The 20095-nt window shown below is 33.3% G+C and overlaps 1 protein-coding gene across 6 annotated transcripts in view; it reads right to left on the bottom strand.

Annotated features, from left to right (window-relative positions):
* The window catches only part of zfh2 (Zn finger homeodomain 2), a 197173-nt gene that overhangs the window by 140502 nt on the left and 36576 nt on the right, over positions 1-20095 (bottom strand). For all 6 annotated transcript variants that reach the window (XR_001847086.1, XM_017612500.1, XM_017612503.1 and 3 more), the window contains exon 3: positions 3741-3922. Coding sequence is in view for 5 of the 6 variants with exons in the window: in XM_017612500.1 (XP_017467989.1) it covers positions 3741-3922 (182 nt within the window). In the remaining variant the exon portion in view is untranslated. The remainder of the gene's footprint in view (positions 1-3740; positions 3923-20095) is intronic.

Raw genomic sequence — 20095 nt, 5'->3', positions numbered from 1 at the left:
CGATAAGACCTTGTAACCTATGCTTAGAAGGCTAATTCCGCGGTAGTTGGCGCGTATGGCGGGGTCGCCTTTCTTGTGGATTGGGCAGAGCACACTTAAATTCCTTTTATACGTGACTTATATTTTAAAAGAGTATATATATTACGCAAATACCTCGCATAATTACTCATTTAAATTGGTTTTTGTATCTAAATCCCGTTAAACTAATCACATTTTCTTGCCAGCTACAAACAGGGTTGCTTAAGTAGCTAAAAGGAAATTTTACCCGAGTTGAGCGTTCTTTTGTCGCTCGCTTACAAAAAAATGCAGCGCCCCACGCTTTTCATTTTCAATCTCAGTAAATTGTTTATAATGACTTTTGCTAAAATTTCAAAATAAAAGTTATCAAAACAATTCTATGGGACTGAGAAATATTATTTTCTACTTTTAGTCCATTTATAAAAGCGTGTAATTAAAAAGTTTTTTTTTTATTTATTTTATACTTTTTAGTCTTGTCTGTACTAAAATTTTGCAATAGATACTAAAATAATTCAACTTGCAGATAAAAGAGAACAGAAGACTATCAAGCAAAATGTTGTTTGCTCACATTTAGTATATGCATACATATTACATACAACTACATATAGGCAGCAGTTATTTTCATTTAAGAAATGGCGTGTCGTCCATTTCCGCTGTACGTATATATAGTGCATATTTTTAACTTCTTCTGGCGAGGCGACATCTATCTCTAGAGTTTTTCTAATTGTATGTCTTTGATATGATATCTACGACGAGGTTGATATCTAGACTAGGTTTGCCATAAATACCTTTGCTATATTTATAGTATGGTGGTCTGGACATACAACAAACATTGCAAGTTCATAAAAGCGTTGTAAAAAGTAAAGCAGGTAAGTAAAGGCTCTCCAAGGCCGGGATTTGTCGTCAAAAATAAGGATTTTATAGTCTAACAGTTGCTTAATTTGAAAACTATGTATTACACATTCTTTTCGGCTTTCAACAAATACTCCTATAGTTAACTGCCCTTTCTCTAGTTTTTTGAATGCATGCAAAAAACGAGTTTGGTATCATGTTATCCATAATGTGCATGATCTTATCACGCAAATGAAGGGACCTAAAGTTCTAAGTCGCCACCGAACGGCAAATGGTTTTTATGAGAAGCGATTTCATGGTAGAAGTACACTCGGAGGTTTGGAAATGCGACAACCGCAGATCAGGAATTGCGTAGAGCAACATTTACTGGAAGTTTATATGGGATCTGGAAGACAGTCTTCCCAAAATAAATTTGAAAAATTGATTGAAATAGTAACTCTTCTGACTATGAGGGGAGGTGAAAGAAAAATAAAACTTGCGCCAGCTGCGATTTGAACCGGGGTTCACAGATTTTCTAAGCGGATGTTCTCTCTACATGCCAACGCCGCACATGGAAATTCGTTGACTAAGTGCCTACATATCAGTAAATCGTTAACCATACCCATTGTCCGCCACTGCGTGACATTGTAACCAATTTTAGAACAAAACTCATACCTTATACATTACATTCGGACCACTTTTAGTACAATTCACCTGTTTTACATTACACTGCTTTAAATTTTTGAACTATCTTTGGTCTAGATACAAAACTACTATACCTACGACTATATTGTTCGAGCAATTGGACCAATCTTTCCTTTAGGGACCGAATAGCCCGATCACTTTAGATTTTTTCCACGAAAAATTTCCAGGAATAATTTTTTTGATGCAGTTAGGTGTCTCCTGTTTAGGTGAACACAAAATGAAAATTTTTCCCCCAATTGCGATATGGGAAATGTCCCCCATCTTGGATTTTGTGTTCTTTATTATTTGCGCGCGTCGTTTTTATTATTACGTCGATTTTGGTCTAAAGTGATCGTTCTACGAAGTGGATATCGCTGGTTGCAGACATCTAGCCTTTTCAATTCTCTAGGATATCGGGTCAAACTTTGCTGGAGTTTTCTGAGACCAGTGATTGGCGCAATTCTAGAACTTAAAGCGTATTCGAACGCTGAAGGTAGTATTTCTAATGATGCTGCCAAACTGACACTGATTCAGGACCGAATGTAGCGGAGACAAAGTTCCTATCTTGTGGGATTATCTGAACACTTTTTTATATCTACTGCGCCTTTTTTAAGTTTAGGTATGAGGCTTTGTTACGTTGAGTGGCGAACATCTGAGGTTTTTAACGCCCGAAACTCTACGCCTAGGGTTCGAAATTTCAGACTTTGGTATCGATACTGAGTACTCATTCTGGCATCGAGCTCATCGTATCGATACTCTAAAAGTATCAGGGAAAAAGTATCGATACTACTCAGTATCGGACTCATTAAAATACGTATTTGGGATACTAAAATTATTTCATTCTTCAATCTTATATCTAGTTATTTCCTGAAATTAAAACAATAGAAATTTAAAATATTTGATTTTTATTGCACTGCAAAACTTACTTTCACGTTAGAACTAATTTTAACGTTAAATGTACATACATACATACACACACACACATATATATATATATATATATATATATACTTTCACGAATTTCAAATTTTATTAAAAAAAATTTGCACATTTTTTGGGTTGCATTTTTGTATCCTATTCAATTTTAGTATAATAATGTGGAAGTTTGAATTTAAAGTCAACGGCTACACGTAAACTTGAATAGGTTACAAAACTGCATACCCAAAAAGTTTCTAAAAATTCTGCATTTTCGTGAGCTTTGCGTAAAGTGGTATGGCCTTATTCATAAAAAATAAAAAAGGTATATAAACTGAAAAATGTATGATAATGTCATTTTACTAAGCTCTTTAAACCTACTTTATTTTTTATGAATAAGGCCATTAAACTTTTACTTAATTGGTTTATGTTATGCAACAGACTACACGCAATTTCAGTTTATTTTAAGTGATTGACAAAATTGAATGCTAGTAATCCATATAAGCAAAGAAAATTGGGTTGCTAATGGAAGAAAAAATTTAAAAAGTGTGTTTTTTAATAAGTATTCGATACTACGAGTACTTTGCAAAGTATCGAGTAAAATCACCAAATAAGGTATCGAGTATTAAAGTACTCATTTTTATACCCCCAGTATCGATACTTACTCAATATCGATAGTATCGTTCGAACCCTATCTATGCCAGGTTACTCGTATATTGCGAGTAAAAAAGTATTCTTATTATTTTATTGTTATTTTTGTAAATTTCTGATAACTTTTGGTACTTTTTCGTGAAATATTTTCATCCCCTAATTGTTAATTTTGAGCGTTTAATTCTTTTCCAAAGAAGCTTTCCTATTTCACAGTTCTAACTTATCGGTTTTTAGAATTTGATATGTTTTGTTAAATTTTTTAGTACGAGTAACTGCAAATTAGTGTTCATAAATTTTCTATATAAATAAGTTAATTTAATGTTGAATGCTTGACGAGATGATCTTCGACAGAGGTTTAGGAATCAAGATATGCTTGATTACAGCTTTGCCCCTGGTTTAAATATTACGATTGTTTTTGTAACATTTTTTAGTTACAAATTTATTTTTGTTCAAGGGGGAAAAACTGATTAAAATTGTTTTTCGTTTTTGACCTTTACTACGCACTCATCTTTCGTAAGCATTTGCAATGCTTATACCTTGGCTGAATTTACTTGCCGCAGCCATTTTTGACACATTTTTTGTAATTATTTTTTATACATTTAATAATAATATAATATGGGAAAGTACATTAGTTCACTTACCAGATAAACAGTAACCACAAGCACTTTCACCGTCCGGATGTTTTTCGCGCATGTGAATCTCGAGTGTCTCCTGATACTTGTAGTGCCAATTACATTGCGGGCACTTCAGGGTCTTGCAAGAGTTTCGAGTTGACATCTGAACACCAGTATTGAGTCGTGTCGAACTCAGTATCATCTCGCAACTGTCAAATATAAAAAAATAATTTTACTTACATACATACATACGTACATACGTACATATTTATGGAATGATACGCATTTAACAAAACAAGTATGAAGGGTTAATGAGACTAACAGGCTAACCTAATATTCGCGGCTTGCGTTTTGGTACGCATGCCGTCGAATTTGTTTTTTTGCGTCACCCGAAATTGACTTGCATGCGTTTGCATTTGATTTCATTGAGCGAAACGTCAAATCAAAATGTCACGCAGAACAAAAATTGGAAATTGAGTTAGCTTCATACGCACGCCGTTCAATTTCGGTTGATCTCATACAAGTTGCATGTGCATGAGAAATTTTTGACAATAAATTGGCGGCGTGCGTGAATATTAGGTTAGCCTGTTAAGATAAATTTTGAAAACCTACTCTGCATATTTGTGAATATTTGTGGCCAGTAATTTAACCAAGTATATTATTTTGCTATTTATCGCATCGCTTACATAATCGCATATATGTTCATATACTATATCATACTAACATATACATACAAGCAGATACTCCTACATACCCAATTTGCAACAGGGCGAAGACGACGTCGTTACGACGCCGCTCTGGCGAAGTCGTTTTGGTGAACTCTAAACGACGTCGTTACGAAAATTGGGTTTATTTTCAACAAGGACCATATAGTTCAAAATTCAAAAATTGCGCAATATACATATGCATGTATGTGTTTATAAAAAAAATTAACAAGCTTTTATAAAAATTTTAAGATTTTTATTCTGCATTAAAGAAACACATATGAAGCAGTTTTAAAGTCCATTGAAGTTTGGTATGTTTTGTGTTTGGTAATAGAATACAAGGTTGAAGTGCCTCAAAGCATGCATTTTCTGTCATAAAATTCATATGGATGAAAGTGCGCAGTACCGTAAAAAAAGTAACACCAAAAATCAATGTGTGTTTTGTGTTACTTCAAACCTGTGTTCTATTATACTAACATTTTATGGACTATAAAACTGCTTCCTATGTGTTTCTTAAATGAAGATTAAAAAGCTTTAAATTTTTATGAAAGCTTGTTGAAATTTTTTTATATATACATATATATGTATGTACGTATATTGCACATTGCTTTAATTTTGAACTACATGGTCCTTGTTAAAAAATAAACCCAATTTTAATTAATTTTAAAGATAACTAAAATGAAGTAACAAAAAAATTAATTGTTAAAACTTATATTATATTAAAATATATGAAAATTTTTGTTTGTATTTTATGACTGAATGTTTACCTTATTTTTCTTTTTTATTAATATTTAAGTATTTATGTGTATTTAAAAAACTTTGAAAAAAATTCAATGAATTCAATTAAACTATTTTAAACTAAAAAATTGTTTTTAATTTTCTAGCAACTTTGAGCGTCGTTTTGCAGTTCGCTGGTATATCGTTCTTGCGGGCTGCAGGGGAGTCGTTTTTGCGACCCGCCGGCAAGTCGTTTTTGCGACCCGCCGGTAAGTCGTTTTTGCGACTCGCCGGCGAACAAATTGTTCACCAAAACGAGTCGGAAACGACTTCGTTACGACGTCGTTTGGCAAATTGGGTACGTATGTACATATCGCACACCAAATCAAAAATGGGCATAAATAAAAATATACCAAATGTTCAGGTGAAGCTTTTTGCGCAAGCGAAGCAAGCAAAACGAGACAATCTTAATAGTAGATATTCCAGTTAACAATGATAGTGATGAAGAATAAATTTTGGCGGACGTTAGTAATATGGTCTGTGAACTGTTTTATGGGAAAAAATTAATTTTTAAAAATTATGAGTTGTGACTGTTTTTGATTTAGAGTGCGATATGTTCAAACACAAATAAAACTGCACGCACATTTGTACATTTATATGTACATACCCTGCAGGGAAACCGCGGACTAGCGAAACAAATTTCTAGTTCCGTACTAGGTCTTTATCGCCAAAAAGGAACTGGTCCGATAGGACCTAGATCCCCACCAGTCCAAAATCGGCGAAAAGTAGTACTTTTAAAAAACTAATTTTTTTCAGTTTTTTTCAATAGAAATCTATCAGGCATGTTCTGAAATTCGAAAATTTGAAATCGACTCGATTTCGATAATTTTTTCGATGGTTTTTAATCCAAAAATTTTTAAGTCTCGCATTAAAATGATTTTCTTTTATATCGCTGTTGCTTCCTTTATAGTTTTCAATTAGAATATTCACTCCTTTCATCAGATATAATTAAAAAATATTTGGCAAATCGAGTCGATTTCAAAAAGATTCGAATTTCAGAACATGCCTGTATATCTAAAGTGACGAATTTAGAAATGGTTCGGAACTATAGAAAAAGGGATGCAGAACGAACTAGATCTTATTTGTCGAATTTAGAACTATTTCGGAATTATCGAATAAGGGATGCAGCAGGGGGCTTGTTTACTTTACATAGATATATGTTCGGCGGCTTTTTCGTTCAAATACGCTTCTATTTAGTGCTTCGCAGATGCTTTTTCATAGCTTGGTTATACAAAAGTAAAATTTGTGTTAACATTTCAACATCTTGGGAGCGTCTGGAATCTAAGAAACAACAGCGAGCACCTCTGCAAACTCAGCTACAGCAAAAGGTATGTAAACGTATATTTCTTACAATCATTCAAACAAATTTAATTTCAAATTGAAAATACATTTCTTCCAAAATAACTTAAAATCGCACACACGGAAGAACCAAAAAGATTGAAAAATCATGATACTTTTTTCTTTCGTCTGTCGATTTTAGAACTGCTTCGGAACTATAGAATTTAGGAATAGTTCGGAACTATCGAAAAAGGGATGCAGCGGGGGGCAATTGACACTTCCTAGGACATCGCCATGTTAAATTCGCCAGTTGCTTGCATGCAAAAGAGATTTATCGCGAACCAGTACTGGGTCTAAATGTACTAGAAGCGCACCAGTTTAGACAGGATATATACTCTTGTATAAAGTTGGGGCTGTACGTACAGCGTACTTTGCCCCTAGGACAAGAGCAATCCGCTTTCAATGAACTCACACAATGGTCAATTAGAAGAAACTGTAACTCATTGCTTAAATGCTTTCATCAAAGAAAAACATTCACAGCTAGCTAGACCTTCTGCCGCTGCTGCTTCCCTCGCCGTGAGACGCAGCTTGGAACTCCAACCCCTTTTTGCAGCGAAAGTAAGTTTCGCTTCGATTGCATCTCCAGGGAATTGTGGTGATCCCAACACGCTAACCCAACATAAAACCAATGAAGCAATCTCAATTAAATCAAATAAGCTACCACATCCATAACAGAAATGAATGAACAATTGCATGCACCCACCAAATAATTATGCACGTATATGTAAATATGAGTATATTGTATTGTTACAACAGCGTGCAATTTGATTCAGCAGAGATCATATTGGAATTGCCACTGGTGCGGGCGTCTCATTAACTTACTGATTTAAGAGCTTTTAAGCATGTGCATAGTCCCCAAGTGTTCTTCCGAAAGCATAATATGAATACATATTAGTGTATTATTAGTTATTCCTTTCATTATTCGTTAAGGCGTGTGCTGGGCCAAGTGGGACGAGCAATATCTCCTATCGAGGAGCAATGAAATAGCAAACTTAAATTAAAAGTTGCAATCAAATATTTATATATACATAAGTACATAAGTATGTAAATAGATATGTACATATACACGACTTAGCCAAATTAAAAGCATGAAATTTGATGAGATACCCAAAAAATTATTACCACGAACATTGGTACGACCCGTACTACATACGAGTAGAAATCATTTCTGTCTTTTTAAGCGATAGTTTGTAATAGTTTGTAACACATGTTACGAGTTTTCATGTCCTGGCATTTTCGTACGCAAAAACTTGCAAGGGATAAATCCAGAAAACGAAATTTTAAGGGAAGTTGCAAGTTTTTACTGGATGCAGCTAATTATAGCTGCTTGTTGCATTTTACACAAACGAATGAAAACAGTTTAGGAATTGTAAAGTTAAAACTGCCAAAACATAACAATTTAATTCAACTTCTTTGCCTAGTAGCTGCTTGCTTACGGCGCTGTGGCGGAGTAGTGCGTTCTACCACTCCGTAGAACCTGGGGTCGATCCCTAGTCCAGGTCACGTCTTAATTAATTCAAGTTTTTGATAAAATCCATTTTTCTGCTGTAACAGCAAAAGTTTGAGCGTCACAGCCTTGGCATGCGATTTTTAGCGGTGCACACAAGAAAAAAGTGGCGATTTAGCTGAACAAAAATAATAAACTAATATAATTGATTTGTGGTGTGGGAAATTAATATTATATGACAGCGCTAATCTTAATATATAAAAATCGCGTGTCACTATGTTTGTTTACGCTAATCTCCGAAACCGCTTAACCGATTTCATTGAAATTTTGTGGGTGTGCATTGTTGGTGCCAACTTAAAAGATAGGATAGTTTTTTTTCATCGACATTTTTTCTATGCTCCTTGCAACGTTCTTAAAAATCCCGTGTCGTTAACGGTAATTACAAACTACCCATATCCGAAGCGGGAGTTTTCCAATGTTATTCGCGGCTACGTTTCAAATGTATGTTTATGTTGGGGAGAATAGGTAGGATACCCTGTAGGGATAACACGAACTAGTGAACCAGATTTCTAGTTCAGTACTAGTTCTTTATTGCCAAAAACGAAACGGCCCGATAGTAACTAGTTCCGCACCAGTCCAAAAGCAGTGAAATGTGGTACTTTCACTAAACTATTCTATTTTAAATTTTAAAAGCAGGGAAGGTAATCATTATGAGTAAAATAATTTAAACAGCATTTAATCATTATTTTATGAATTATTATTGAGTTTTATTTTTTCGCTCAAACGGAAATAATTATTATTTGATTTTTATTTTTGGGATTACAAATAATGATTATTTTATGATTTTTATTTTTTCGCGCAGAGATTATCATTAATTTTCAGTTTTATTTTTCCACTTAAAAATAATGATAATTTATAAAATTGAAAAGGCCATAAAGACGCAACCTACTGAAATTTTTACCTGAAAAGTTTGGGTCTTATTCCTTTTATAAGGGTGCGGCTACGTCTCAAAAGGATATGTCGGTTATCACCCTGGTATAGTTTTTGAAATGATTAATAATCATTATACTTAGTGATTCCATAAACAAAGGCCAAGATCCTGAAGGACAATTGAGAAAGGCAATGCAGTTGCAGAAAAAGATGCATTTAAAAAAAAGTGTCGAAATAATTACCACTTTCTCACTAAATTTATTTAAAAATGCAAGCCACCAGGGCTACCTTTTTTTTAAAGAAAAGACGAAATAAGTTTTTTTATGCAATCCACCACAGCTACGTTAATACAGTCAGTCAATAAAGTTTAGGTACAACGAATTTTTTACAATACGGGCAACTATTTTTTTAATATTTTAGTTTTCGGTAATTTTTTATAAAAATATGGTCAATTCTACAACAAAATCCCCAAAAATCAGAGTTCCAAACCTTGTGCAAAATTTAAGAAAATTCTGCAAAATTTCATTAAAATAATTCACTTTCTATTTACGCTCTCTAGAAAAAGTTTTTTAGTCCATTCAATTTTAGTATAATGAATTGCAAGTGTGAGGAAGCTAGGACTTACCAAAAAAAAAATAATTGCTAAATATCAATGGTAAGTCCTAGCTTCCTCAAACTTGCACTTTGTTATACTAAAATTGAATGGGCTAATAACTGAGTACTTAACTTTTTTCTAAAGAGTGTAAATTGCAATACTTGGATGGAAATTCGCAGTTTTCTTTAATTTTGCATAAGGTTTGGAACTCTGATTTTTGGGGTTTTTGGTGTAGAATTAACCATATTTTTATAAAAAATTAGGGAAAAATAAAATATTTAAAAAATAGTTGTCGGTATTGTAAAAACTTCACTGTACCTAAACTTTATTGACTGACTGTATATCTTATTTAAGTTAAGTACGACAAAAACTTTCGAAGTACTTCATATACATATAAGCTTAAAAAGAACTGAATTTACTTAAAAATCAATATGCTTAAATTTAGACAAGTAAGACAAAGTGAACTAATATTTTTACTTTTAAGCAGAACGCACTTTTTTTTTTTACTTACTACTTAAGTTTAATACTACTACTACTACTAATGTGGTTTATAAATTTTTAATAAATGCGTTTAAACATTTGTAATTGTATTGTCCTTCCTTCAACCGATCGTATTTAATTTAGAAGGGAAATGTTTCGACAAGCCTGATTAGAAATGTAGATCTAAGGTGACGAATTTATAACAGGTTGGGAAGTATAAAAAATGGATGCAGATCGAACTAGATCTCATCTGTCGAATTAGGAACTGGTTTGGAACTAAAGAAAAGGGGATGCAGAACGAACTAGATCTCATCTGTCGAATTTGGAACTGGTTCGGAACTATAGAAAAAGGGTTGCAAAACGAACTAGATCTTATCTGTCGAATTTAGAACTGGTTCGGAACTAGAGCCAAAGGGATGCAACGGGGGACAATTGACACTTCCTAGGACATCGCACTGTTAAATTCGCCAGTCGCTAGCATGCAAAAGAGAATTAACGCGTACTAGTCATGGTTCCAAACGCACTAGAACCGAACCAGTTCCGCACTAGTTCGTTTGCCTACAGGGTAGCAACAAAATAATGTACTATGTATTTAAACATATACATAAACATGCGCACATCAACAGCAACAAAAAATTTGCCATTTGGATTCCATCCAATGTAGGGCAGATGTTTGAACCGTAACCAGAGATCGTGTTTTTTAACGTATTGAACACTAAAAACAATCTTTTCTAAATTTCGATATCAAAAGAAACGTAAGGAACAATATGGGTCTTCACACCGAGCTCGGTATTCGGTAACTCGGTGTCCGGAAATTTTTTCAAATGTATTTAGTTTTTGTAAAATAGTGTTACACAAACAAAATACATGGGAAAAAATTACCGATCGCCGACTTACCGAGTACCAAGCTTCGGTGTGAAGACCCATAATATCTACGATGCATGTAACCTGCCTATGTAGCGGTGTGTAGCAGGACAACGTCTGCCCGGGGTTACTAGTAATAATATAAATTTACCGACCCCTGCGAAAAATGGCTTTATCCACTTTGATATGGACATGATCTTTACATTTTGATATTAACATGAAATAAATAATAATACCAGAAAAACATTGCACAGGTTGACCTTGGAAAATACGGGGCTTCGTAGCAAATTAAAAATTTGGAGACCATAGTTTCGCCTTGTATTTTTATGTTTTTTATTTTTCAATCAGCTGATGCGAATAGATTCTTTGGTAGCTGTAAACAAAGTACGATTACTCCTAAAGTGATGCAAAGGGAAAGCTAAATTTTTGTGAACCTCAAAAAATATTTTTATCAAAAATGAAATTAGAGTACTCTGGGATACTTTTTTTTTATTACCTGCGGAATAACTATTTTCTAGTTAGTTTTATAGAACTTTTTTAAATACCTACAATTTTAAACCTGTTACACGTAAACTAATGAAAAAATAAATACTTACTCGCAAAGTCCTTTAATATGAAAATAATTTTAAAAAGTTACATCTGAAGGTAAAAAACTCGTTTTTCATAGTGTGAACCATATAATTGTTCGTATCTTAATTTCTATTTATCTAATGACAAGAAGTCATTCAAAATGAAAAAAAAAATATATATATATATATATAATATATACTCTGTAATATTCCTAATATAAATTAACAATTTATACATCGTTGTAAGCACCGAAATGCCGAAATACCTTCTGAGCTTTGCTCCAGATTTTCCAACAGAAAATAATGGTACAACTTTTCGGCTCCACCATTCGGTAATTCACTAAGGGCCAGTTTTTCAGTGCTGGCTTAACTCAGTTAAAACGAAGTTTAAACTACAACTAGTTTTTCTTTGAGAGTTTAAGGTCGCTTCATAGTTTAGTTGTTTTGTGCATCCACGTGTTTGCCAAATGATGACAAAGTGATTTTGTGTGGAAAGTCATTTATGCCCATATTAGAGATGTTAATTTTTTAGATTTTTGCGATCCCGGGATTTTCGCGACATCGTTCATACAAACCCGGGATCCCGCGATTAGTCCCAACAACTTAACATGAAACAAGTAAAAAGGTCGTAGGTTCGGGCGGAGCCGGACATTAGATACCCGGCGCAAGTATTAAATATATGTAGTTTTTTCACCTTTACGAAAACTACCGCTATATGCTAAGCAGGGGTGGTTTTATCCCTGTTTCAAAAATCTTCGATAAACTTGTATAGTTTATGTGGGCGGTATCACGCCCATTTTCCAAAGCACAGTAATCATTCCGAATTACGCATATGTGGTCATAAGTGGGCGGTGCCTCTCCCATTTTTTCAAAATTTTATCATAAAGAGTTATTGCAAACATCAACTTTAAATAAATTAACTTCGGTATCGAGATAGATATAGACAAATGTATACATAAATGATCAGAATGAAAAAAGAAATCGATTAAGCGGTGACTGTCTGTCCGTCCGTCCGTCTGTGCACACGATAACTCGAGTAAAAATTGAGATATCTTAACGAAACTTGGTATGTGTACTTCTTTTCAGTGTAGGACGAATGGTATTAAAAATGGGCAATATCGGACAATTACTACGCCTACCCCTCATATAACGGTAGTTTTCATAAATACGAAAAATGCGATATTTTAGTAACTACTGAAGTTTACTCACTAAAAATTGATATTTACAATCATATTTAGAAGAAAAATAATAATACTATAAATTTTTGGAAAATGGGCATGTCACCGCCTACCACATATGTATATCTCGGCAACCGTTCGATCAATTTGTACCAAACTCGGTATGATCATTGCGCTTGCCACGCTAAATCAAAACGATGAAAGTTATTGAAATCGGAGTAAAATTACGCCCACCTTTTATATAACGGTAAATTTCCGAAATTCTGAAACTTCGATATTTCGAAATTTAAGGACGCTAATTTACACGAAATTGATACGAACGAAAATCCTTTAAAAAGAAGTAACATTATTATGGAATTTAGGAAAATAGGCCTGATACCGCCAACATATTATTATTGGGGTATTCACAACGGTGTCGTAAGTGTCGTATTGTTGTATGTCGTAAACTTTAAACGCCTAAAAAATATATTAGGGGGGTTCGCAAAGTACCATCAAAGTCATATTTTGAATTTTCGTAGTGTTAAAAAATAGTTGGCTGTGGTTTCAAACTCTCTAAACATTTATTTATGCTTTTAAAGTTTACGACATACAACAATACGACACTTACGACACCGTTGTGAATCCGCCATATATAAGAATATGGAAGATGTTTGAAATAGGAGTAGAATCACCCGTGCTTACCATGTACCGGTATTTTTCGGAAAGGTGAAAACAATTATAATTAACACTTCCGCCGGGTATCTAATTTTCGGCTCGTCCCGATCTTATACTCTTTTACTTGTTTTTGCTAGAATTTTATAATTTCAAAGATATTATAAATTCTAAAAATTATTTAAAAAATTCAATGCATTGTAGAATAAAAATAGGTACCACATGAAAGAGAAAATTCTGTAGGATTAAAAAAAATTTAAATTTTTTGAGTTGACAAGGATGAATAGGTATTGAAAATGCCCCTTTAATCAATTTTATTTTTTTAAGCTAATAAAGTTAGAAGGACTATATTCGAGGACGTTGTCGAGTTTATATCAGTCCTTGACATGTAATTTTTTCAAAACGGCTTAGGTATCAAATATCGTTGTTTCAACTTTCTCTAAACTACATTTCCATGATAAGCAGAGGTGTTTTCCCGATTTCAAACATTTTCGATTATATGCTGATTAATGATATAGTTGAACCATGTTTAGTAGAAATCGATAAAGTGGTTACCGAGATACACCCTTGTAGTCATAAAGTGGGTGGTGCCACGCCCAAATCCTAAAAGTCTATAGCAGTCTTATATACCAACTTAACTTGGATAAAGGGCAACCACATACCTTAGTTGAGATATCTCAATTTTGGCTCGAGTTATCGTGTACACGGACGGACGGACAGACAGACATGGCTTAAACGACTTCTCTATTCATTCTGAGCATTTATGTATACATTTGTCTATATCTATCTCAATTCGTTTTAGCTGTTGCAAACAACCGTTATGTGAACAAAATTAATATACCCTTGTGCACAAATGCGCTCGGGTATAAAAAATATTAAATATTAAATAAACAAAAGAAATATAGCAAAAACTGGTCAACATACGGCGTTTCTATTATTGCCGCCATTGCAGATTAGAAATCCCGAAAATCCCGGGTTTCTTGGCAAATAATCCCGGGATTTTCAGCACGTTTACTCCTGCGCGCCTTAACTTAAAAGTATGTAATTTAAAAGTAAGTAAATATTGATGTGAAAGATTTTTACAAAGTATTCCCTATGCACATACCCTGTAGGGAAAACACGAACTACTGAACACAATTTCTAGTTCAGTACTAGTTCTTTTTCGCTAAAAACGAACCAGACCGATAGTAACTAGTCACGCACCAGTCCAAAAGCAATGACATGTGGTACTTTCACTAAACTATTTTATTTCAAATTTTAAACGCAGGGAAGGTAATCATTATGAGAAAAACAATTTAAATCAGCATTTAACCATTATGTTATGAATTATTACTGAGTTTTATTTTTTCGCTCAAACGGTAGGTTCGATCCCTGCTGAAGTCTAGAAAAAGAAGTCTGATGAGGAGATGTGGTGATCTCCGAAATAGTGCTATAACTTCTACCGCTTAGACTTTGTTGCTTTTTCAATTTTTCCTAATAAACAATCGTGGTACAAAGCTCAATAAAAATATTAAAAATAAAATGTTAACAAGCCACAATAACATTGACAAATACATAGTTTAGGAAGAGCCTGCCTGAAACTATACAAAAAAGCAAATAAGCAAATGGATGTATAGAATTGACAACAACAACCACGCTGTCGAGTTTAAATAGCGGCAAATCAGCTGCACTTGATAGTNAAGTTTGGGTCTTATTACTCTTATAAGAGGGCGGCTACCTCTCAAAAGGATACGTCGGTAATCACGCTGGTATAGTTTTTGAGTTGCTTAATAATCATTATACTTAGTGATTCCATAAAAAAAAGCCCAAATCCTGAAGGACAATTGAATCAAAATAATTACCACTTTCTCACTAAATTTATTTAAAAATGCAAGCCACCAGAGCTACCTTTTTTTAAGAAAAGACAAATAAATTTTTTTTATGCAATCCAGCACAGCTACCTTAATACAGTCAGTCAATAAAGTTTAGGTACAACGAGTTTTTTACAATACAGCAACTACTTTTTAAATATTTTAGTTTTCAGTAATTTTTTATAAAACTATGGTCAATTATACAACAAAATCCCCAAAAATCAGAGTTCCAAACCTTGTGCAAAATTTAAGAAAATTCTGCAAAATTTCATTAAAATAATTCACTTTCTATTTACGCTCTCTAGAAAAAGTTAAGTTTTTAGTTTTTTAACCCATTCAATTTTAGTATAATGAAGTGCAAGTATGAGGAAGCTAGGACTTACCAAACAACAAAAAAAATATTGCTAAATATGAATGGTAAGTCCTAGCTACCTCAAACTTGCACTTTGTTATACTAAAATTGAATGGGCTAAAAAACTGCGTACTTAACTTTTTTCTAAAGAGTGTAAATTGCAATATTTGGATGGAAATTTGCGGAGTTTTCTTTAATTTTGCATAAGGTTAGGAACTCTGATTTTTGGGGTTTTTGGAGTAGAACTAACCATATTTTTATATAAAATTAGGGAAAAATAAAATATTTAAATAATAGTTGCCGGTATTGTAAAAACTTCCCTGTACCTAAACTTTATTGACTGCTGTATATCTTATTTAAGTACGACAAAAACTTTCGAAGTAACTCATATACATATAAGCTTAAAAAGAACTGAATTTACTTAAATTTCGATATGCTTAAATTTAGACAAGTAAGACAAAGAGAACTAATATTTTTACTTTTAAGCAGAACGCACTTTTGTTTTTTACTTACTACTTAGGTTTAATACTACTACTACTACTAATGTGCTTTATAAATTTTTAATAAATGCGTACAAGCATTTGTGATGGTATTGTCCTTCCTTCAACCGATCGTTATTAATATAAAAGGGAAATGTTTCGACAAGCTTGATTAGAAAAATAGATCTAAGGTGACGAATTTATAACAGGTTGGGAACTTTAAAAAATGGATGCAGATCGAACTAGATCTCATCTGTCGAATTAGGAACTGGTTTGGAACTAAAGGAAAGGGGATGCAAAACGAACTAGATCTCATCTGTCGAATTTGGAACTGGTTCGGAACTATAGAAAAAGGGATGCAAAACGAACTAGATCTTATCTGTCGAATTTAGAACTTGTTCGGAACTAGAGCCAAAGGGATGCAACGGGGGACAATTGACACTTCCTAGGACATCGCAATGTTAAATTCGCCAGTCGCTAGCATGCAAAAGAGAATTAACGCGTANTACTTTCTCCATGTATATGAGCCATTATTTTTTAAGTCGGACGGATTTCGTAAAAAAAATTATGTCATGGCTCCGATTCGCTTCAAATTCTTTTATAGGCTCTATACATGAAATAAGCTAACACCTATTCGAGGAGGTTTTTTTAAATTTTTTTTCTTCGGGAATATGATCTGTCAAAGTTTGCATTTTTTCGTGATTCTGACTAACCATGTACTTATCCAAATCGTTGTATCTCGGGTTCTGCTCATCGTAGAGACTTCATCTTAACGCCGTTTTAAAGCTAAATAAACGGGCTTAGCATTTCTGTATATAAGATGGTTAAGATTGTCCTAAACCTAACTTAGCTATTAACAGTTTGAATTTTTTGAAGTTGATTTGCATAGTGAAGACCAGTAAATTAGGGATTGAAAAAGTTGTGGAACAAATTTTGTTAGCGAAGCGATATTCTGCCGAAATCTGCAATAAAATCCGAGTTTATCTAACTTTAGTCCTGCAATTGCCACGCCCATTTCTAGGGGTTTGTCGCTTGACAGGATAGGTATTATATCGGAATCCGCAATAAAATTTTACTGTTTGCAAAAACTCGATGTTTAACACCTTACAAAATACGTATATCTGATCATAAATTTTCGAAAATAAATTACAAAAAATGGTTGATTCTCACAAAATAAACCATCTCGTCATAAAGAAAAATATTTAAAAAATAGTTCTTGAAAAACCCCCATTTTTTGAACCACGTTTTTATAGAGAATTAAACAAGGATTACGATGGTATGATTTTGAATCCTTGAGTTACTGGTCTTCACTATGCAAATCAACTTCAAAAAGTTCATCTGTTAATAGTTAAGTTAGCTTTAGGACAATCTTGACCATCTTATATATAGAAATGTAAAGCCCGTTTCTTTAGATTTAATACGACGTGAAGATGAAGTCTCTACGATGAGCAGAACCCGAGATATAACGATTTGAAGAAGTACATAATTAGTCAGAATCACGAAAAATGCACACTTGGAAAGATCATATTTTCGAAGAAATAAAATTAAAAAAATTTCCTCGAATACGTGTTAGCTCATTTTATTATTTATAAAAAAAAGTTTGAAGCCAATCGAAAGTGTGACACCAAATTTGGTGTCCGATATGAAAAAGAATGCCTCATATACATTTTTACAATTTTAAAATGAATTTCGATGATGCCAATAAAAGTTGTAAAAATGGTAAGTATTTTAGTTTCCCAAATCAGTCATCTTTTACTCAGTGTACTTTTTTTCATTTCCTGACACTCTAGTTTTATTACACTAGATTCGTTCGTTTTGGCAATGAGAATATTTTCACCGTTTAATTTTAACATTTTGAAATATCTAACATTATTAAAATTAAGAAATTGTAAAATTACAAAAATTACAAAATAGCTGCGACTAGGGATGGCAAAAAATATAAAATAATCGATTAATTAATCATATGATTAATCTCAAGCCAAAAAAAATGATTGCAATTATTGATAAATAACCGATTAATCGAATTTTTAAAGGAACTTTTTTACAGTGAGTATTCACACAAACACTTTTCCTTAAAAAAATTTCTAAGGGCCAAATTCACAGTACGTAGTTAACTCCGAATCGGCTGTTAACTACAGATTTTCAGTACAAAAATTCTCTTTTTAATTTGCTTTAAATAAAAAAAACTGGTATTTTTAGTGGCGATAATTAGACAGGTTACAAAAAATAAGTTTCTGCATATTGAACCAAACATCTATACCCCTATGTTATTCGACGCGCTGAATGAGAATCCGAAATCTGTAAGCCCCCCTCATGTCAGGTTCGAGGTCCCTTGAAGGACAAGTAGGGAAAAATTCTTTGAACAAAGCTGAAAATTCATATATATGGGGTTTTAGACTCACTGAAGCCGAATCCGAGCTCCGTTAACCTCCATAATGCCAGGTTCGAGATCATTTGAGGGTCAAATAGGACAACAAATTTATTCTATAACAAAAAATTGTTTTTGTTCTCGCTGAATATTGATTCTTCAAGGTCATCTAGAGGTCATGCCAACGTATTGAATTTTCCGGTTTATTCAATGAATATTTCCCTACTTGACCTTCAAATGACTTCGAACCTGACATGATGGAGGCAAACAGATCTCGGATTCGCATTTAGGGCGTCGAAAAACATCGGGATATACATAGCGGTTTGGTTCAATATGCAGAATTTTTTTTCCGTTTTCTAAACCTGTGTTATTTATCATTTAACCAAGTTTGCAAAAACAAAAGTTTTGATAAGAGTTTTGTTGTTAAGCGGTTGCGTTTCTCCGTGACTGTACCACAAGCTTTTGAAAAAAGGAGCTCAGCAGGCACCGAGGTTCAAACTGTATGACAGTATTCTAGTGACGACTCGCTACCCGTTTCCATAAGATTATCTTCGCACAATATTTTATTTCGCGAGAACTTCATTACTGGGGTCAATGCTAACGAATCTTTGAAATAAATTTTTTTGAACTTCGGGTCAAGTAAAGCTGATGAAACAGCAAAAAAGAATATTCGATGGATGGATTTTAGACAACTACAGAGTTCATATTTCCTCAAAATATTTTTACGATTATGTCACAATTAATCGATTAATAACCAATTAATAAAACACAAGACTACGATACAATTATATCGTAAATTGGACAAAAATAATCAATTAATTTAATCAAATGATTAATCGCTGCCATCCCTAGCTAGATATTCTGCACGCTGCCATTTTTTTGTATTTCTTGGTAAACTCTTGACACTTCTGAGATATGTTGTATTTGATCCCACAACATTCTATTTGAAGACTTTCCAAGGTTGTTAAACAAAAATAATTATGATTTTTTCGAGGTACCTTTTCGCCTAAAAAACCTTTTAAGGCTAAAGTTGTTCAAATATGTACTTGATTTTTTTTATTGTACTTGTTTCTGGAACCCCACTGATAGCAATAAATGCAAGCAGAATCTTTTAACTTTTTTTCTGGCGAGAGAAGGAAGTCACAGTAAAAAAAACGAATGAGATTTGCTCATATAACTGACAGATCTCGAATCACAATGTCTGCAAATATCGTTACTTGATTACTATCTATTAGTTTGCAAAAAAATGATTAACCTGGTAAATATTAAACATCTGGTGATTATTTCGAAGTATATGTGCTTGTGTCAGAGCTTTGGTGTTATTTTTAACCGACTTCCAAAAAAGGAGGAGGTTATCAGTTGGTTGGAATATTTTTTTTTTTTTTTTATGTATGTTACCGCATAACTTTGGTCCACGTCAACCGATTTCGATCGGAAAGGTAGTATCTCAGAAGTGGTCCCATACTAATCTGGTTTAGATCCGATCATTGGATCATGAAATATATATATATATGTATATATATATTAGAGTGGTTCATAAAAACACTCTTTTTGGAAATTCATAAACGCTACACCAGAATATTGTTATTTGTGATAAAAAAAGATACACGTATTTTTTATTTTGAAAAAAAGTTTTTTTTAGAGGTCGCGCTGGTCGGTTTTTTATAAAAACGCTGATGCTCTAAATTTTTTTATTTTCTTGACATNAGGAAAAAGGAATTGTTGCACCGCAATAAAAAAAAATATAACTGAAAGTTTTCTCAACTGGTGCAGCGTCAATCGAAAAGAATTTACAATTTT

The sequence above is a fragment of the Rhagoletis zephyria genome, unplaced genomic scaffold, assembly GCF_001687245.7.
Source record: "Rhagoletis zephyria isolate East Lansing unplaced genomic scaffold, Rhagoletis_zephyria_1.1 Rzeph_scaffold_00553, whole genome shotgun sequence".
NCBI classification, from domain to species: domain Eukaryota; kingdom Metazoa; phylum Arthropoda; class Insecta; order Diptera; family Tephritidae; genus Rhagoletis; species Rhagoletis zephyria.
This window is presented reverse-complemented; position numbering and strand designations above follow the sequence as displayed.